The sequence below is a fragment of the Dromaius novaehollandiae genome, chromosome 8 (assembly GCF_036370855.1).
Source record: "Dromaius novaehollandiae isolate bDroNov1 chromosome 8, bDroNov1.hap1, whole genome shotgun sequence".
Taxonomy (NCBI): Eukaryota; Metazoa; Chordata; class Aves; order Casuariiformes; family Dromaiidae; genus Dromaius; species Dromaius novaehollandiae.
Genome location: NC_088105.1, coordinates 42,015,493 through 42,037,335, shown reverse-complemented (window position 1 = coordinate 42,037,335; position 21,843 = coordinate 42,015,493). Strand labels below are relative to the sequence as shown.

The following is a 21,843-nucleotide window of genomic DNA, read 5'->3' as shown; positions in this document are numbered from 1 at the left end:
AACAGCACTGGAATCAGGGACCAAGTGGGTTTTTCAGACTGACCAAAGGACGAGTAAAGCGGCGCGACCGGGGTCCGAACAGCCAGGCAAAGTCAGCTGCGGTAGCCTGGGCAAGACGCTGGTGGCAGTAGGAACTGCATGCCGAGAGAGCAGCACGGGTTGTTAGTGTCAGACGTAGACACTGAATGGTGCAAAAAAACGATCCTGGAGGACAGAAAAGTCAAAGATCTTCTGAAGCCGAAGGCCGCCGTGGAGCATCCCCTTTGAACGTGAGATGTGCACATCTCGTTCCTGGGCAGCTGCAGCAGGGGTTGAGTGGATTATACGATGCAGTCAAGCCATAAGCACACCCAAGACCAGCAGAAGCATTTCCTAGTTGTAGCTCCAGGCTGAAGCTCGCTTTGTTGCTACAGCAGCATCAGGAGAAGCTCCAGCATGAAGACGACTGCTTGAGCCACGTGTCACCTCTCCGAGGCCGGCCCTTAGGCTCTGCTTTGCAGGCGCTGCACTGGTAGCATGGCGGGAAGCAGCTGCATCGTGCCGAGTTCTGACCCAGCACTTCCCTGGGGAGATGTTTAATAATATTATTAACAATGTGTTAGTAGTGATACTATCGAACAAGCAGCTGTGAGGTTCATCCAAAAATCTGGCTATTGCTGGCAACTACAACCTGAGACATCCGTGTGCCAAGTTCACGTACTTCCATGAGCCAGTGCAGTTCCATCCAAAACCCTTTCTTCCTCTTTTAAATAGAGAGGTCACTTCTCTTTCTCTTTAAGGCTTTGTTATAGTGGAGGATTACTGCACAATTACATTTTCCCTTTATTTATTTATTTTTTATTATTCCAAATAGCAGTATGTCAGCAAACTGAATGTTCCCAGATAAAAGCACAGACGAAATCTTGTATCAGCCCTAATAAAAGACATATGAATTGAGTTACTTAGAATTGAGTTACCTGAGTTACTTAGTTTGAGCTGCAAAAACTTCTGAGATTTTAGATTTGTTTTCATTCTGCAGAGGGAGGCTAATAACTTTTGAAATGCTTTCACACAAATGGAATTGGTGAAATGCCTTTTTTGTTCTGCTAGCTGCACTTTCCTAATTGTATTGGATACTGGCCTGAAACGTGATACACCTTCATGTGAGTCACTTCTCTGCCTGGCGGAGAGCAAAGATTTCAGTCATAGATCATTCTGCATTAGGAGTGGCAACTCAAACCTGGGTCGAGGCTAATGTCAGAAACTTTGGAGAAATAGCAGGCTTCTCTTCCTGTCTTTTGGGTTATTTTCCTCTTGATATATAGAATTTCATCCAACATACTCTTATTAATTCTAGGCATTAGATAATTTTAACTCAACTGGAGAGAAAGAGAGAGTGCCTGCAGGCTGCACAGCGTCTTGTATCAGTTCTGCTCACTGATGTCTTTATGATCAGCAGTATGGAAGGAATCAGCAAATTGTATAAACGAATTTTATTTATCAGCTATGCAGTTTTAAAACAAATAGTCTGTTGTCTTTACCCCCTAAAAATTATTATCGCCTCAGGTTCAGAATTGCCACAGGACACTTTTCTAACAAGCAGCAGTGGCTGGTGACAGCCGACCCACTGCCGGGCTGCAGGGAAGCAGACAAAATGTATTATGTGCACAAAATGCCAGAATACAGTTCAGAGTGCCAGAATATTGTCATTCTGAGCGATTTTATTAAAGTTTTAATATATTTTCACAATTAGCTTTTTTAAAAAAAACCAACGGAGCACCCAAATTCTTCCAAAATGCTCGCCCACCGCACCGAGCAGACGGCCTAGAGAGACTGCGAGGTAGCAGTGCGGGGACCGCAGAGGCAGAACGCCGACACCGAACCGCGAAGCCCTCGGGGGTGTTGGCGGGGGGGGACGGTGACAGGCCAGGGTCCCCGGGGCAGCTAGGAGGTGCCCGAGCAAGGGTGGCCCAGAGAGGGGCAGTTACAGCCGTGTCCTCCTCCGCCTTTTCGGACAACCTTCCTTGTTCTCAGTGTGTGTTGTGACAGCTGGGTTTTGTTTGCTTTTTACTTGTTTTTGTGTACGCATTTTATTCCTGTGAAATCCCAATATTTATTTATTTATTAAATTTATTTATTTATTGAATTCCAATATTTATTTATTTATTTAATTTATTTATTTATTATCTTTAACGTGCAAGCAAACACAGAACAAAGCACACCTGAGGGATATGTATGGGGCTCTAAGAAGTAGCTACACTGGCCGAAATGTCTGAATCTGCGTTCATGAAATGCTACTCCATAGAAAATAGCAGGTTGGGCCCAGTTTGCCTTCACTGAAGTCGGTGAAAAAACTCGTTTACGGGAGCAAATACCAGTTTGATCTTTGTCCATCCGTTTCTTCAATATCCACTTGTTTGGATGCAAACCGCCGCAGTCGTGGGAGGACGTAAGCCGAGGGAAGGGCACGCACCGAGCTCCCGCCCGTGGTGCCGGCGGTGGGACGCCGGCTCCTCCTGCCCAGGGCCTCCTCTCCCGCCGGGCCGGCGGTGCCCGGGGCAGCTCCTGCTTGCTGGCGTCAAACCCACGGAAAACCATTTCTGGCTGTGGGAGTTTGTGCAGAAAGAGAAGATCCAAAACGTGCGTTATCTATCTGCTGGGTTTTGGGATGAATACAGCCCAGCGCACACCCACTGCTGTGACGTGGCGGGTTCACGGGGGGGCTTGTAGCGTGTGTGTGTGTGTGAGATTTCCCTTCCCAGTCCCATGTTATGTCCAGCACCTTATTTATACCATTAAGCAACACTGCTGCTTTGGGGAGAGGGGAGTGTTTTTCCATTAAAAATGAAGTAAAATATTCTGTTTTTTTCTTGAGAGCGCTCTAACAAATGTGTGTCTTTTGCCAGTGGTGGGCAGAGCTGTGTGAGTGTGCACATGGATGCAGATATTTGGGTTGGGCTTTCGTTTTGTTTTGATACCACCGAGCTTTAAAATGCGTTTGGATAACAGGCTGGTTAAACGGCAGTCTGATACCTCAGCTATCTCTGTTAGATACGCAGGTACCTCTGTGGCTGGTTATTTATTTGTACACTTATTTGTACATCTCTACTATAAAAAGATTTGTAATACCCCAATAACAGATGCATTCATCACCACATCTTCTGTAATCACTGCGGTTCCTGAGCTGCTATTTGGCACTCATTAGCTGGAACTCCCATTCACCTATAATTTATGAGAAGCATACAATTATGTGTTATCACTACTTCAAGTGATTACTACACTGTATGTTTTTAAGATAATGGCACGAAACACTCCATGATGAATTATACCTCTCTGGGTAGCTTTGCTTCTGTCATTAACTCTATTATTTCACTTAAGCCAACCTGGGGGGAACTGTACTGCAGGGCTGGTGCTGCCTCCTCAGACAAGAGTCCCAAGTCACTGAGGAGCCGGTAAAGGACGTGACACCACAGCTACGTCCTGCCTTGGGTGAGGTCAGTGTGGATATACATGCCGTTATAAGGAAGGACTTTGCCCCGTAGCCACTTTTTTCTCCTTATGCTTGATGCCTTTTACTTTGAATAGCTGTGTAGATTCAGGTGATCTTACCTTTATTGCTTGGACAAGCAGACATCATAAAATTTCCCAAAGCTAAGTAGCAGTGAAGTTGTTGCCAGGCTTATTGCACTGCGCAGTTCAAGGAGCAAACCTGAAAGTAAGCGGGACTGCAGTGTCGGGAGGAGGACTGGAGCCCGCCGAGGAAGCTGCACTACCCTGCTTGCCAGCCAAACGGGGAAGCTGCTCGTCCCTTCTCCAGCTGCTGGTAGCGGGGCTGCTCGGGAGCGTGGCGGGGAGAGCTGCCCAGCAAGGCAGCGCTCTGTATTTTTTCCTACATTTTTCCATTACGGAAAAAATTTAAATTACTGGTAAATAGTGCCTGCTCTTTATCCCTATCGTATCTGCCTTTCAGTTTAGTCTTCTAAACCATTTTACAAGGAAGTGCAGGAGTACAAGCAGAGGATGGGCATCACAGGAGCGTGTGCGCCTGCGAGCCACGTTTCCCCGCCCGGCCAGCGCTTGGTGGTCCATGGACCTTCCTCCAGACCTTCCGGTGGCCTCTGAGCGTTTCCTCAGCGCCAGAAATGCGGCTGCTTTTGCCTTCACTTGTCTTCTTGTCTAACACAAGTGTGAGATCAAAAACTCGGGCCAGTATTTGTGTTCAGTATGATAATTCTCCAGATTGAACCCTCAGTGACTTCCGTCTGCCCTCAGAGATTCCAGGTCATGTGAAACATCCCCGTGAATACCCTGAAGTTACGCCATTGCAAGCAAGTCTTGTTGACTTTTTTTTTTCCTGTAATTTGTTGAAGTTGGTGTGGGCCTGCCATTGCTGTGATACTGTATTTATGGTCAGGTTATGGCATTTATTTGCATGTTGAGAGTATAAATAGCAATCCCACGCTCATTACGTTTTCCTGAGTGCAGTTTGCTGTAATACCCTTCTGCTCTAAGCCCTCATTTTTTGTCAGAACTTACTGCATCAGGGAAGAAAACTTCGATTCACTCGATACAGACTAATGTAACTGTTTTGAAGCTGAAATAGATGCAGTTAATCATTGTTTTACCAGTATCACGTCTGCTTTAATTCAGATACATATTTTTGAATGCTAAAATCCTTTATTAAAAGCTTGTGATCTTGAAAGTTTTGAAGGTAGCACCATATTTTCAAAGGCCTGATGTTTTCTCATCCTCTAGGCATGATGCTTTTGCTTTGCCATGGTCTCAGAGCTTATGTTGCTTTTTATTCCTCTAATTGGTGTTTCGGTGTCATGTGGCAAAAAATCAGGGGGATAAATTACCATCTGGATTGGCATTCACCATCAGAAGAAACAGTTGACTTATCTATTTCTATAAAATAAACATGATTGGGTCTCAAATTTTCAAAGATTCCGCTCCCTTTAGAAATAGTGCAAAGCAACAGAAACAAAACTGTGCAGTGAATTGTTTACTTATTTTTCTGCACTGGCAAATTCTTTCTCATAATTTGTGGCAGTCAGTGTTTCTATATTGTAAATCTTTAGGAGTTAATAAGTATCAAATGCAGCATCTTCTACCCTTCAAATAATGAATATGTTTTAGATTTTGTGCTATTTCATATAATATGGTTAAGCTGGAAATTGCTCACTAAAAATGCAAGACACTATCAGAACTCATAATGATATCGTTTGATATTGTCTTCAAAGAGAAAATGTTACTTGCTTCCATGAAATAATAATTAATTACTAATAACTCTTAGTTTTACACTATACTTTTTTGTTCATTTTAGATATGAAAACATTTCTGCAGCTCTTTTGAAAAGGGGGGAAATATTTTCATGTAAATAAAAATGACAAATTTATTGCAGTTGCAGTGCTTACACTTTGTGTGTCCATGACAAAAGCCACTTGTATGTGGCAGTCGGGAAATGTATGGTGTTGTCCCCACCGGTCATTTTTGGCTGTGCTGAATGTTAGAGGCCAGGAAAGGTCTGTGAACATGGTCTTCTCTTTGGACTGCATAGGTGGGCAGTTGCTGAGGTTGAAACCTGTGCCAATGTGAATACCAATAACAGCAACAATAGGGCAAAATACACTAAAAATGTTGCAGAACGGGAAGATGAAAACCTTTTGCCAGCTACATCTTATTGTCAGTAGTTTTGTCTCACACCTGGCTGTTCTGGAGGCGACGTGGCGAGGTAGGTGAGACTTTCAAAGACAGTCACCGAAGCAGGCTTCGGCGGCGGCTGCGGAGGTGGGAACGGGAGCTCCTACCCGGCCGCGGGCGAGCGCCCTCCTCGCCGCCGCTCTGCTGCGGTGCCGGTGCTGGTGCCGGTGCTGGTGCTGGTGCTGGTGCTGGTGCTGGCGCTGGTGGTGCCCCAGGCACCTTTGCAGGCACCGCGACGCCTTCGCCCTCCCCGGCCGGGAGCGGGGCCCGGTCAGCCCCGTCCACCCTCACGTCTGGCCACACCGCGCGGGGCCCCGGCCTGGTTCTGCAGGGCCCTGGGAAGAGCCCCGTCGGGAGGAGCTGCGTTACCCAACACTGCGTTTGAAATTTAGCCTTTGACTCGCATACTTCCCATAACTATTACACCTCAAACCACTTTGCGTATGTAACACAAATATGGGTGAGCCCAGAATTAGGCTAGTGTGTGTTTAAATTAAACCAAATATTCTCTTGCTTGATTTGGAAAATACTGTTCTTAGAGAATGGTTAAAACAAGGTATTTTTCACAGGAAACAAATACCAAATCATACTTTCAGTTAAGAGAAAAAGAAGAACGTCACACCGTACTATTAAATACGGTACTGATTTTCCTTAAAAAACTTTCAGATTTAGAAATTAATCCATTATTTGCCTGAGGACAAGTTTTCTATAATAACTTAATGCATCTTAAGGCAGCAAAGCTTATGAAAAGAGGAGATATACGAAAATAAGGGAGGAATCATGTCCACCAACAAGCCTCTGGGAAGAAAAAGGTCGTGATATGACTAAGCTGTAAAAGTCTTATTTGTTTAATACAGGTATTGATCAGAGACAACATACAATATGTAATGAAATATGTGAATTAAAGTGAAATTATTGCAATGGATAACAATAATTCCTTGAGGTTCAGTCACTTCTTTATGCCATAGAAGACGGGTTGGAAAATCCATTTACTGCTAGTGAGATAGAAGCATTCATTCGTTAATGCAATGCGGTAAATTATCAGTTTCTAAAAAATTTAAACTGTAATTAAAGAAATGAGCTGTCTCTGCAGCGTACCTGTTCCAGGGGCAGATAGCCTTGGGACGTTTCTGAGTTTCACCGCTGCTGCTGAGAAGCCTGGCTGCCAAGGAGCTTCCCGCTATGGCTGCTTGGACAAAGCAGTCCAGAGGCTGCAGATGTGGAATGACGACGTTTCAGGCTGCCTTCTCTCGGTCTTGTCTTGGCTGTCGTCGGCAGGTTGATGGCTGCCTGGCGACTTTGTCGTGCCCAGCTATGGAGCAGACTGTGTGACATACTCTCACGTTTAATAAACTGTACGTTGATTCCCCAGAGCAGTGGGAGTGACATAGGGGGAGAGCCGGGAGGTTAATTACGCTAATTACCCATGAAAAGTCAGGTAGCACATACTCCATTTATTTCAGGCAGTTTGCCAGATAAGAAGCTCATACTCTCACCTGGTCTTTTTGAAGAAGTCCTTAGGTTAGCAAATATTTAAAGATTTATCTCAGTTCCTCCCCAAATTTGCCGCTCTCCATTCTAAACTCTAGAAAGCAGCGTAAGGTACTGCAGAGAATTGCAGAAAATAGAGACTGGTAAATTTGGAGAAAGGTCTTTATTTGAAGGAGGTAATTACGAATAAGTATATTGATATGGTGCTAAATGAATTATTTGAATGCAAACACCGGGTGAAGGAACCTCAGCTGTGTCAAGTCTGCTCAGCTGAGAAGGGGGAAGGATACTGTGACCATGTTGGCTCGTTTGGCAGGAAAGGTTGTCTTCTGAACAAAAAGTAGCTATATCTCATTCCAAAAAAATGTTGACTTAAAAACGATGTTATGAACCATAACAGCTCTGTTAAGTGCTTCCCACCTGCTTTCTCCTCCATGGTGAACTCGTGGGGTGCCAGAAGAGGGGATTGCTGCCCTGTGTTGCGGCAGTGGTGGTCAGCTCCTTCGGCACCTACAGCAGCACTTAAATAAGACTTTCTTTAAAAAAAAGGCAAGTTAAATTCTTCTAGGTTTTCAGGGAAAAAAAAGGATTTCAGGACTTGTGTAAATGAGAGAGACATTTTCACAGGAATTTCAGCAGATTGCTTGTTTCAGAGAGCCAGCCCTGCCCAAAGGGGTGATGTTCTGGAGAGGTGGCTCTGTGCTGCTACTCGGGACGCGTCTCGTCAGGGAAGCGACTCTCCATCCGCCACTTGCTGGGGTCCTCCGAGCAGAGGTGTGTTTTGCACAGCGGAGCTCTGAAGTGGGGTGCCCTGCGAGGGGCCTTGCCCTGCCCGCACCCCTCCCCGGGCTCGGCAGCGCTGAAGTGGGGTGCCCTGCGAGGGGCCTTGCCCCGCCCGCACCCCTCCCCGGGCTCGGCAGCGCTGAAGTGGGGTGCCCTCCAAGGGGCCTTGCCCTGCCCGCACCCCTCCCCGGGCTCGGCAGCGCTGAAGTGGGGTGACCTGCGAGGGGCCTTGCCCTGCCCGCACCCCTCCCCGGGCGCCTCTAGGCACGGCTCCACCTGCGGAGACGCCCGAGGGGAAGAAGGGGAGCACTGACTGGAGGCACCTGGGGCAGAAGGGACCAGGCCGTTCTCCGAAATACCTTTGCTGCCTTGGGAGATCATGTCTTCGACATAGTTAGAAGGTTGCTTGCGTTGAGTTCACCCACATATTTATAGGTTTTTCCCTTCATCTACCCTGTTAGCCTTGCAGTCCAAGGCAGGTAAGTAGTTGCACAAGAACCGAGCAAAAAAGTTACCTTTTGATCTTAATTTAATGAAGGGTTTTTTTTTAAATACTAGCATATGCTATCCAGATTGGACCTCAGACAGTCTATTTAAGGCTGTGTGGAGCTAAGCCCATGTCACACGTTCCTGTGCTGTATTGTGCACGAAGAAGCTTCGCGTCACATCTCTGTGCAGCCTGATCGAGGGCAGGCGAGGTGGAAGCGCCGGTGCTGCTTGCGCTATGAATGCTTTGGTAAAAAGGGACCATGTGCAGTTTGAATTAAGCAACTCAGAAGAACTGTTTGCACAAAGATTAACAAGTCTATGTGTTAATTATGGGGGGGGAGAATAGACTAGAGAGCTAGGAAAGTGGGAGGTATCAAAAAGAGAGGATCAAAACTTAAAGGAACTTGGGTGAGTCTGTATTTTTTGTGCTTACAAATTACAGAAGATCATTGCTGTTAATAATGGCTGGAAAAATAATAAAATACTTTCATCCATATGTGACAGCTAACATTAAAATCTATTTTTTATTCGTGTGGAGTAGAGTGTTTCTGATTACAATCATCAGTTAAAAAATAAATTAGTCTTTTTCCAATCATCTAAGTTTAAAATTAGAAGAAGTATCTTCCATGTTCAACTACAGTTTAATCAAAACTTTCCCAAGAGATGTAAGTGTAAAAAGAACAAATGCTTCTTTTATTTTATGATTGCTCTGCTTTCTTTAATATTGCTGCAGTGTTATTATTAACTTACAAAAAATAATTGGGACTATGTATACATTTTAAAAGTTATATTATCAAAAATGCTGCCATGAGGAGCTGGAGGTTTAAACAGAAGTTAAGAGGGGAGAGAGAGGGAAGGCTCGTAACATTTTCATTTTATACTGGTTATCAGCTTCTCAGTAAGTTATTTCTCCTAAGCTGTTGTAAGAAATGGGGGTTTATTAGACTTCAGTGAACGTAAACATACTTTGGGTTGAATTACTCGTAAGTGATGGAGTGGAGCGTGAGGAGGGACGGGTCCCGCAGCGGCCCGCGTTGCAGCGCCTGGCCACCACGGCAGTGCCGGGCCACCACGGCCCGGTGCCAGGAGCCCGGCGGCGGCCTGCTGCGCCCGCTGGTGCCTTTGCCGCACTTCACGCCCACCCGGGTCGGAGGAGGATCAGGCTCCTGGCTTGGGCCCCAGGCTGATCCTAAGGAATCGCGCTGGGCAGGAGAGCGGGACGGGGTGCCTGTGCCGCGAGCCAAGCTGTCCGGCCGATCCGCGTCTTTTTTCAGAAACTCAAACCATAACGGTGTTTCAGTCAAAAGGAGATGTAAAAACCCCTTGTGTTTCCAGGTGTTTTTACGTTCATGCAATGAACACAGCACAGAACTATCGCTTACTAGGTGAGGCTTAGCAATTCGTGTTAAAATGCCATTCCTCAATAAAACAAGGGAGTACCTCTTGAGGTGAGGTGTGTGAGGGATGATTTTAAGGGAGAAACCGAAGAGGCTGTGTACGAGATCGGTTGTAGTACCGCAGTACGAACCCAGGAGCGCTGCCACGTGCCCCGGGCTTGCTCCCCGTCGGTACTTCTGCTGTCCTTGGCGTTTAGTCTTTGCAAACGTTCCTGCCTGTGGGGTTGGTGGTTGTGTCACACAAATATTTGTGGAAAGACTGCTATTTAGTCAGAAAATTATGAATGTTTGGGAAAAACAGACATCAGTCTTTGGTGTGGAAAGGAAGAAGTCCTTATTTGTCATTCTCACTCCTCGGGGCAGAACCGATCCTCCAGCGACCAGGCGCACACCGCGGGGAAGGCGCAGCCCGGGCTGTCTGCAGAGCGCTTAGAGACGGGGCCTGCGTTCTCAGCAATGGGAAGCGACTTGGAAACGGAGCGGGATTGCGCTTGTTAGATTAGCAAACGTATCTGAAACGAATCGCTTGATTGCTCCTTGCATGCAGTAAATACACACTTTATCCTTTGTATTTTGCTTGCGTTCTGGGAAGACACGGCGTGTTGGCTGCTCTTTGATTTAACGGCTGTCCCGTGAAAAATGGTTCAGCCAAATCCTGCGTCAGTGGTCAGTCGGTCGCTCCCACCGTGCTTGGGAGTCTGCACGGGTTGTGAGTGAATGGGGAGAAAGGACAGTGTCGGGCCCTGGAAAGAAACTGCCAGGACAACATAAAGTCTATTGTACAGGTAAAATATTTAACCTGTTTCCCAGAACCTTATTCGGAATATTGTTTTTGGTTTGAGCCTTGTGTGCTTCCCAAATACAACCAGGTTTAGCCAGGGTAATGAACAAAAACTTGGGATATTTCCTCCTGGCTACAGTTTCAGAAATATCCTTTCATGATTTTTTTCATCAACCTTGAAAATGTCCCTCAATGACTGAAATCTGTTCCATTTTTATTCCTGTTTTCATATTCATTTTGTTAATCAATGGCATAGAAATGAAACTTGGTTTTAGCAGACTTTCATCTCTATCCATGAAGCAAAATTTATTTATTTTTAGAACTTTTTTTTTTACAAAAAGCCTTGCTACATGGAGTGGAACAGCAGGAGGTCTCGTGCTCCCTCAGGCCCCGTTTTATCTCCCCGTTTCCCAGCGTGGACGTCTCGCTGCCGGGAGCGCTGTGTGTGCGTGAGGGTTTCAGGGACACCCTCAGCACAGCTTCCTTGGGATGTAACTCCGAACCTGGGAAAAGTCTGCCTTCACCTTTAATTCATACCCTCACGTTTCAACTTGCATTTTTTTAAGCAAGGCTGATTTTTTTCCTTAGAAGCTGTACAGACCCCAGGGAGCTTGGGAAGCGGGGCTGGTTTTGCGTGCTGGGAGAGAAGGCGGGCGCGGGAGGACGGCCCGGTGGCAATGCTGTTGTGTTTGTGGAGGTGTGCGTAAACAGTGACGAGCTAAGTGTCATTGTGGATGGCCACTGGACCTACACGCTGCCTTCAAAAACATTCATCTGCAAGTGGACGTATCCAGCTGCTCTAGAAGAGTTTTGTAAAAATACCCGTGAGCGTTTGAGGTTTTCTTGCTTCCTCCCCAGTTGTCTGTTTGTTGGAATCGAGGACAAAGTTCTCAGAAGCGCTTCCGAACGATTCCCCGTGTCCTCCGAGCGAGTCCCGATCCTGCCCAGCTCCTTCCTGCGGAGCTCCCCATCCCGAAGCAGTATTTCTGTGACGTCCCCGCTCTGTGCTGCACAGACCGTGGTTTCCTATCTTGTATCGTAAGCAGCTTCTGTCAGACCCCTTCAGGCTTCACGTTGAGATTGTTAATTAAATGGTTAAATAGCTATTTTCATGATCCATTCCAAAGAATGGATCCAACCTGATGTGTCCAGTTTCTTCTTCCTAATGGGAATGTCATCTTTTCCCCGTTAAGCAATACCATATGCTTCATCTACAAAATCATCATCTTCCACCTGCCAATTTCCATTTTAATGTTATATCAAAGAGATGAGACCTATCATATTTTTTCATGTAAAAAGCCTCTTACTTTATCAAATAAAAACATCCTGTTACTCTGGGATTCTGGAAGGACTCTTGTTGCACTTTATATTATCTTCCGTCAACCTTACAGTTGTTTTAAAGCTAGAAATGCTGTTGAGGTCCCAGTGAGCGACAACCTAAAACTTGCTCGGTTCAGTTTACCCATTTTCCTAAATATGCATTGTCTTAAACGTGCACTCCTTAAAAATACCTGCATGATTTCCCAGGCAGAGAGTATCGCTTTCAGTTTGTTTACAAAGCAGACGCGCTCCCGGATTCGAGGCTTGGCCCGGCACGGACGCAGCGAGCGCTGGCGAGCCTGGCGGCTCCCTTCCCGCCGGCACCGTCCTCCCTGCGCCCCGCCGGGCCGCGTTGCCTTCCCCCCGTGCTCGGTGTCCCCGTCCTTCTGGGGACCTGGAAAGCAGCGCTCGCGTCGTCGACACTTAGATGTCCTTAGCCTCGCTGCCTACGGCCTCGGAGTGTTTTGAATCAGCCCACAAAGATCCTCTCGTGCACTCCATCGTTCTGTCCCCTCGCCTCCCAGCCTAGGAGAGGGCCCTGCTTGCCGACCGTCCCTGCCAGGCACCGTTCTCCCCTCCTGTTTTCTCATGTTTGCTAAGTTATCGCCATTCTCCTTTACTCAAATCTCATTTCTGTCCTCCTCTTCTTACAGCAAGTATTTCCCTGTCCGAGGCAAGGCGGTACTTAAGTATTTCCCGTGTTTTTATGTTCTTTACACAGTATTCTCATGCTTCCTTTGGTCCCATGTCAAGTTGGTCCTTGCTGTTGCTCTTCCCGTGATTACGTGTTCCTCCTCCATTTGCGGCTCCTTCATCTATTTTTCCTTGCTGCTCACAAAAATCATCTTTCTGGCTGAAGCACAGGAGCGCATCCCAGTCAAGCCAGCCTTCCGCCGTCCCTTTGACTGGCAGACACTGCCATGGAGGCTGCAGACGCTCGTGTCCAAACATTGGCTTAACAGAGGGCCCCGGTGCCCACGGAGGCTGAGGGATGCTCGTTAATACCCGCTCTGTCTCCGGCTCTCACACCTATCACCAATTTCCAGATGACAGAAAAATTAAACCCGAGCACAGGGTTTCCCTTTCTTCTCTGATTTAACCATGCTCAAGCCGTCATTTGCTAACTGCTTGCTAAGAACCGCCATCAAAATTATACACCAGCTTGGTACCACGTTTTCCTCCGAGGGTGTCGTATCGCCCTGGCTTCTGTGCTGGCGTTGGAGCTGGTCAGCGGCGTGGAGTCGCGTCCTCGCAGCTCGCGCCCCGCGTGCCCCGCGAAGGCGAGCAGCTTCCTTAAGGTGAAAAGCTATTTGAAAGGGAAGTTAAAAATGTTTTCTAATCCGCAACAGAAAATACTGACAATAGCAGCGTATCGCAGCGCCTTAGTTACCTGAGTAGCTTATACTTCTGGTATGCTTTTTTTTTTTTGGGGGGGGGTGAATATCTACAGAAAAGATTTTCAGTTAACACTGACCTTTAATACTCCTACTGGTTTTCATTCTGCGGATGGTGACACTGACTGCAAATTAGATTTTCCAATACACCTCGTTCTTTATATTTTTCAGCTGATTACTTCCAAGCAGTTGGCAGTAACCTCCACTGCTGCATTCAGCTTGCAGTTTCGTAGCAATCTCAAGCACCATGTTCACACCCCCAAGGCACTCTGCAGAAATGCCATCAAACGCTTTAGATGTATGTATTTTCATTCTCTAGCTGTAGTTCGTAGTCGCGTAGAAGAAAGTCTTTAATCTTTGGAGGAATATTTTCAAAATAAAATTTAGAAAGAAAGGTATCTGTCTGGGATATATCTGCATCCGATTGCAGAGGATGTGACCCAGCGCTCCGGTTAAGCTGACTGTTATAGCCTCAAGAACAGGATGTTTGGTAATTTTTTCTAATAAACAATAATTGCGCAAAAGCTGATATATGGCATTATAAATAAATCACACTAGTTTGAGTCACTACCATACCACTGGTGTTTTAAAAATTATTTAAGAGAGCTGTGCTTTGTATTTCGTTGTTGTTCTCATCTAGGAAATCCAAGCTGATACAATGTATGTTTACTTTAAATAAGATGTGTAAAATATAAAATTAGCAATTGTAAATCTAAATAACCTTTTAGAAAGGAAATTCCTTTTAGATGCTAAGATGTCATTATGTAGTTTTGGTGGAAGTCGTTTCCGAGGCGCTTACCCACGCCAGCCGCAGTTCAGCGTGCCCGGAGCAGCACGGGGTTTGGGGCAGGCTCGCGGCAGGCGTCCCCTGGTCGCGGCCGGCTGCGCCTGGGGCCGGACGGGCTGCGCTCCCGTGTGTCGCCGCACGAAGCCTCGGAGCTCGGTTCAGGAGTAGCTGAGACTTTGTACTGCTCCTCCACTGCACACTGTGCAATAGGAAAATCAGAAAGGAAGGGCATACCAAAAATATTTATGTTTACTGAGTGTCTGTAAGATAGGGGTTTTGTTTTATGAGACGCCAAAATCATCTTGAAAAGTGCTTTCTGAGTTTCTGACTCGTGTTTTGAGGTTCAAGTCTAACACACTGTGGTTGTATTGACTGTTGTTGGTTTTTACCAGTAACTTGTTATTGATTCTTAGATTGAAGTCTAAAAATCAATGGCAAGTTAATGGCATTTAGAAACTCCCTACATTTCCATACTCACTGCTTCATTATTTTTCCACAGGTGTTACTTGGAAGATGGAGCTTCAAAAGGTGCCTGGCTGAATCGGTCGAGCATTATTTTTGCTGGAAGTGATAAGTGGTCTGTAGATCCTCGGGTTTCCATTGCAACAGCAAACAGAAGAGAGTACAGCCTGCAGATACAGGACGTAGACGTGACGGATGATGGTCCATATACGTGTTCTGTGCAAACCCAGCACACTCCTAGAACGATGCAGGTGCACTTAACTGTACACGGTATGTGTTCAAAGGAATTACAAATCTTTATTTGAAATGTACTAAAATATCCAGGTTTATGTATCGGAAAAGTCAATTAAGTGCTTTTTTGGAGTATATATTTTCTAGAATATATTTCCTCAGTCTAATTGTTTTTTTAGTTAATTTATATTTACCTCCCTTAATTGATCGTGTATAAAATTAGAATTGCCCCCAGGCCCCTGGAGGTAGATATTTAGCCCGGCAGGGTCTGTGGATCTCTGCAGCCTGGCAATCCCTGCCGAGTGCTTTGCTGATTCAGATCGTCAAGGGGACCATTAATACTCCAACTCGCCAACGTCAGGTTTAAGTCCCTGCTGCTATTGCCATAGCTCTGCAGCCTGTCATAAAGATACCCTTTCTTCCCCTGGTACGCTACCCCCTTTTCTTGGATCCTCTTTTTTTCTTATTCACTCTGTTGACTATGGTACATATAAAACAATATTGCCTGTCTTACTGGCTGTCTTAGACTAGAAATGAAGTAGAAATGAAAAATGAAATCTGGTGCATCAGCAACGGAGTCAAGCTCTGATTGTCCTTTAACGGTAAATTTTGCTGTATTGCATTAGTAATATGCTATGGCTAATGATCAGCTGAGGAAGTGTCTGACCTAGTAACTCCTAGTACGTGTCTGAACACAGCTGTTACCATGTAGGGTGGAAGCAGCTTTCTAATACCGTTGTGGTGTTGTCTCCACGTTATGGTGCAAAGCAAGGGAATTTTATCTGTATAGAAGCGCAGAATAACTGAGGTGGGAGGGGACCTCCGGCGGTCTCTATTCCAGCCCTCAGCTTTGCTATAGGTCTGCTGCATGGTTCAAAATTCGGTTATTATGCATATAGTATTCAGCCTCGTCATCATTTGAAGTAGCATAATGAGGCACTGAGTTCACAGAGGGTTTACAGCCTCTGCATTTTAAAGCTGCTACCAAATATAGCCAGCCAGAAACATCCTCGTTTCCTTGCTGATGTCAAGACGTGTTCAGAAGCAGACAGACATGGCAAGCGTCGCTCTCAGTCTCAGCAAGCAGAAGCCTTACGGTCCTTAGCCCAGACCGTATGCAATCTGAATAATGGTTTGTAGGTACCTGGACTGACTTTCAGCTTACCTAATAGAGCCCCATACTCTGGGGCTTTCTGAAGCTGCTTTTAACGTTACCAAATGAAAGTGATGGAAGGAGAGGTTTGTGGTTGGCAAGGAGTAATAGCACAACTTGCACAAGGCTACAAGGAGGAGAGAAGGGTTCTGCTCGCAATGCTGATCCGGCTGCTGTGACACACCAGGGAACAGCCGCCCTGGATCAGGCCCCTGTTGCACTAGCTGATGGAGCGGAACGACAAGACACGCCTTGATGATCATGTAATAAAAGAAAAGACAAGTGATGGATGCCGCGAGACAGCCAGCAGCGCGCCGCGCGTCACGCAGAGTTCAGGCGGCGTGATGCAGGGCTGCCCCGGCACGCCACCGCCCGCTCCCCTTCTCCAGGAGCAGGGTGCTGACGGGGGCTTTGCGGGGGGAAGCCGGGCTGGTCTGTAGCGGCAGCTCCTCCAGCGCAGCCCGGCAGAAAGCCTGGAGATGCTTCACCGCCCGGTCCAGCGGAGCCCCTGGGCAGGGCAGCCGGCAGCCCGCGGAGGCTCTCCCCGCTCCTGGAGCCGCTCGCGGGACGGTGAGCTGCGCGGAGGAGCAGGTCGGGCTGCTTGGCACCCCCTCGGCAGCCCCGCGACCCAGACCTGCTCCCTGTTCCCATGGCATTTAGCTGAGCTGCCAGCGCGGATTTGTCCTACCCCCGTGACGCTTTAAATAGGAAGTTTACTACATTTCTGACTGGTATTTTAAAAATGCAATATATCATTAGAGCACCTCAAGTGTTGCTTCTGGTGTGCACCGTTGTAATCATTGTTATAAAAACAAGAATTAACTCATCAGCCTAAAAAAATAAAAATAGAATGAATAAAGCACTTTTTCAAAAACAGAAATGAACCATTGATTAAAACCAAAATAAAGAGTGAAGGCAAAAATTAAGCTGTTTTTGCTGTAACATAAAAATCCATAGTTTTGTTTTCTTCCAGACAGCAATTTTCTCAGAGAAATATTGTCTAAGATCCCAATACTGTTAATAAAAAACCTCCATTTATTGCCATGAGATGCTTTGCAGGTAGGAGCACTGCGGAACACGGGTGTGAGCTTTGCATTGTGTGTGTATTTACTGTACTGTTCCAGCGTGAACAGCTCGTGGCTTTGATTGTCTTTGTAATAGCTAATGCCCTCACACGAGGGGCTAAAAAACAAAGCTGGAAATTAATTGCATGTATAAAACATATAAACAAAAGCTTATAATTAATTAAGCTAACTACAAGAATATAGAGAAATAATGACTCAATAGTTAAAAATATGCATAATTATTAAGCGATTGCATTTATATCTTCAGAAATGCAAAGTATAACCTAAGGCTTTAATTTATTAGTCTTTGGTGTAATCATCATTAACATTTTCTTTTGCATTCTTCATGAGTAATAAAGCAATGAATATAAAGCAGTAGACTTCAAATGGCAATCTCTACTAATCCATATGGCACACCAAAATCCCTTACAAATCATGTGCGAACTGTTTGTCAGACTAATTATTTTTAACCACTGGACTTTTTGACCCTATTGCTTTGTAAGTACGTCAGAGTGTAGTTTTGTAAGAACTAAGTATATTTGTTGCATAAAGAATATTATTTTATTAGCGCAGCCGAAAAGCCGTACCTTCGTCGTTTTCATAACCTTTCCTGGAAGGCAGCTGTCGCGCGAAGGCCCATATACGTGTTGTTTGTGTAGGGGAGGTAGTTCTTGGGGTACGGCAGTATTTATGCACTATTGGACGGGGAAGCTGAAATGAAGAAGTTCTGACATTTTCAATTGTTATTTCAGTTGGATACATATTCAGTTACTTCAATATCATTTCGGTTCTATTTTACATAGCAAACAGGGGCCAGATCTGTGAACCGTACCTGGAATGCGAGAACACCGCAGCTGGGATGAGAGAACCGTTTTCAAGATAAAATTTAAGACGTCGCCGGCCGTGTGTTTCCCCTGTGCCGTTTCGTTAGCAGGCAGCGCGGGGGCAGCTGCGACGCCGGGGCGCGGAGCGGGGCTGTGCCCGGAGCAGGCGGCACGGGAGCAGGAACGGGAGCGGGAGCAGGAGCGGGAGCGGGAGCAGGAGCAGGAGCAGCCACGCCGGGAGGCTCCGGCCCCGCTGAGCCGCGCTGCGGCCCTCTGCTCCCCGCCAGCCCCGGTTCGGGGTGCAGACCGGGGTGCTGCAGAGAGCAGGGACTGTCAGCCGTGCACGGCTGAGGCCTTTGCTATGAACTCGTGCTTTGATTTAAGCATGTAAACAATTCCAGTCATATGGCCTGATACCTACACTGCTAATTAAACGATCACTTCACCTTCCATATGCGGTGACTTGGGAGGTAACGCTGCGAGATTTATCATCCTTCGAGATGGAGATAGACCTGCTGGAAAATAGCTGCAACTGTAAAGAGGAGATCAGATAGCTAATTGGTGCTCTAAGGTTGTATATCCTGTCTTCCTGAATCGGGTTCATAGGCATGATATAACATTTTATAGAGGCAGTTTTATGTTTTCTTTTAGTAGTGTTCATGACTTCAGACTGAAGGGTTAGAAATAACTTCTGCTATTAGGGAGAAATAAATGAAAGGAAAAGGAGATCGTAAGCCAAAGTAAAACCATTCAAACAAAGGGCTGGTTTTCAGTTTACATTGTGAATAAATGATCAGCAGCAGATCTGCAACAGCACATGAAACAACAGAAGCAAAGGAAAATCTGAGAAGCAAAGTCTTAGCCCTCCAAAATGCCCCTGCCCTACTGCCATATCCCGTTGCACAGCAAAGGCTTCCTCCGCAGGGAAGAAGACATTCCCCTACTGAAAACAGGAGAATTTAAAGGGCCTGGGCTGTAGGCAGCGTGTCATAAATTAAAAGAACAAAGATTTACGTCTGCTCATAAGCTCCTAAAGAAGTTCAAGCTCTGAGTTGCTTGCTGTGAAACCCTCACTTTTAAAAGCTGTGCAAGTCCCTCTCTCCTTCTTTTCTTGTGTGTGTGTGTGTGTGTGTCTGTGAGATCTCCCTGTACTTCAGTACACATATTTAGTAGAGGGCATTTTGAATATTCTTCTCTCTGCTGTTTGGGCTGACAATTTCCAACCTTATTTAGGGAGTGTTTCAGAGAATAAATACTTCTTAATGGGTGAAAGATGCCTTATTTCCCACGAATAAAACAGAGAAAGGTGAAGAGGTCCAGGCCACAAAATCCACCTTCCTGCTAGCTGCTGTGACCAAGGCTGTCAGTGGCTCCTGTTTTGTCCTTGGCAGTTCAGTTTAAAAAATTAATCTCCCCCTCCGTTCCTTCTCTTCCATTTTTATGCATTTTTTTGTCCCTTCACAATAGCTTCCCAAAATGCTCTTTGGGCTGCATCGCCCTGACCGTTGTGCACTCCCAGGTTAAACCGCAGACCCTGTGCCCAACAAGGGCCGTGGTCAGCGACGACGGCTGGAGGAGAGCCGCCGCCTCCCCGCCGCAGTCCCGCGGCCCCCGGCCCGGAGCGGGGGGCTCCCGGGGCCACGGAGCTGGCCAAGGCCACGCCGGAGATCTCTGGCCAAACTGGGAGCTGAATGCGAATCTCCCAAATCCCTGCTCTGTGCCTGAACAAGACCGCCAGAAGTTAAGTTTAGATCACTGTTACGTAATTAAATCTATTTGTACCGAGGAAACTAAATGAGATAAATAATAAAAGAAGAAAAAAGCGTAATGTCTGTTTAGCCCACATTTACATCAATGAAGGAAAAATCACATGAAAGGGAGGAAGAAAATCCAGTTAACAGTATTTCAGTGACCTTATTAAAAAGACGTGAGCATTATGAAGTAATTAATTAAAGTGTAGAAGGTAGGAGTTCTTAATCAATCCCATCTACAGCAGAGCCAGATGCTTGATCTGCAAAGTCGTGAACTGCAGATGATTTAAATATCAGATGTTGGCTATAGTGAAGTCAGAAAATGAAATGCCTCTCGCCATACTACATTACTCATAATTTTCTAGGGAAAGGTTGCAATTTCTGCAATTTCTAATCTGACATTTATTCTGTCAGAGTTTAAATTGCATCCTCGGAGCTTGTGTTTCCTTTGCAATTTGCAGAAATATTAAGACATGTTTACTGGTGTGCTTGAGAATTAATTTTGCTTTAGGGCAGAGTTAAAGGTCGAAGCCCAAAGTCTCGCGTTCTCTTCACGTTTTGCAGGTGTCAGGATACAGTAATGAGGCCGTTGCGCCCTGCCGGGAAGGTGCAGGTCGCACTGCTGAGTGCCTGGTCGGATCCCGCCGTGCCTGCGGAGGTGCCCGCGGGAGGCCCCGGAAGGCGGAGGCCGGAATACCGCGTTCGGAAGTGCCTCCGCCGACGGAGATGTACCGAGAGGATCAGGGGAACGGAGACGTAATTGAAAGCGATTGCTTTGTTTGACCTAGCAAAGTGGAGGCTCGGAGCGAAATTCGTTACTCTTTATTAATACGTTTGCTATGAATCTTGGGAAGGGAGAATAATCACGCGAGTTAAAGGATAGTACTCGCACAAGAGTAGACAAACGTGACCTAGCCATGCGTGCATTTTACTGAGGGATTAGGAGAGGGTTACGATGAGGGCAGCGTCCTGGGTTGGCGTCCAGGAGGAGCAGCCGGGGCGGCGGTCGCGGCTGGTGCCGGTGCAGCTCGCTAGCGCCGGGGCGAGGGGGGTCCTGTGCGGTGAGGGTGGCCCCCGGGCCAGGCGTTGCGTCCGGTGGTCCGCCTTGGCTCCGGGGCTATTCCTAAGAGGGGATAAAGATCTGAAAGCTGCGTTTGTCTCTCTGAATGCCAAAGAGGTGCCTGGCAATGTTCTTAACCTTGGTGATGACGTGCACCGGGATCTGGAGGCCCGGTCTGGATCTGGAGGTATTTTCCTCAGAGCTGTATTTCGGTCTGTATGGTGGATGCACAACTCGAGCTTAACTCAGCAGTTAAGCACGGACCTGTCGCTAAACCGGTCTCGTTCCCTTTACCACCCCCCACCCTCGGTCCCCGCTGTCCCGCCTGCCTTTACTTCCTCCACCGCCGCCTCGAGCTGCCGTCCTCGCCAAAGCGCTTCCTGCCCCCTCTGCCTTGCCGTCCCGCAGGACCTCTGCTCCTCATCCTCGCACCAGGTGCTTATGTGCTCCAGGGCACGCGCCAGCTCCTTGCTAAATCCAGGAACTATTTTTTTTCCCTCTCACTCTTAGTTTCGCGGGGTAGAGGAACGATCCTGAGTTCCCTGCCAGGCTCAGGTGGCTGTTAGGACTCGCTGGCTCTCCTGCTAATGCCGAAGGACCCTCAGACGTTCTGACTCACATGTTTTGTTCATAGTGTTAAAATGATACCAGATTAGGGTGGAAAAGCAATTTCCCCTCAAGGCAGGGACCTTTGTTTTCCTTTATTTTCTTTTGTCTTTCTCTGTGGTGTAGCAATGGCTCATGTTTTCAGCACATTTCATAAAAAACATTTATTTGCCATTACAGGGTCAGAGTCATAGGCAGTATTTTCCCAGGTCTGTCTTCGTGGCTTACGGTAGGTTAAGTCTGCTGTAGGATCATGCAAGTGGCTTGATATTCTGGACATTTTTAGGCATAAGCTACGGAAAGTGGAAAAAGCAAGTGTTCTGTGAAGTACGCTTCTAGCACGTTCGTGAAGCACATTTCTAGCGTTACTCTTTGCTTTCAATGTCCAGTGAAGGTTTGGTCACCGCGTCCTGATTCTGAATTCAGGTCGTAGGCGACACCAGAGGACAGCGTTTCAGAAGCGCCTGTCTGCCTGCGTCGCCAGCGTAGGCTCCTGGCTGTGCGTGTCTCGGTGGGATGCCCAAACTTAGGGCAGTTAAACGGGTCTGGTGTTTTATCATGTTAGTTG

General features: G+C 46.7%; 1 protein-coding gene across 1 annotated transcript in view; it reads left to right on the top strand.

Moving 5' to 3' along the window:
• Window positions 1-21,843, top strand: part of NEGR1 (neuronal growth regulator 1) — a 307,368-nt gene that overhangs the window by 133,755 nt on the left and 151,770 nt on the right. The window contains exon 2 of the mRNA XM_064516359.1: window positions 14,624-14,856. Coding sequence (XP_064372429.1) covers window positions 14,624-14,856 — 233 coding nt within the window. The remainder of the gene's footprint in view (window positions 1-14,623; window positions 14,857-21,843) is intronic.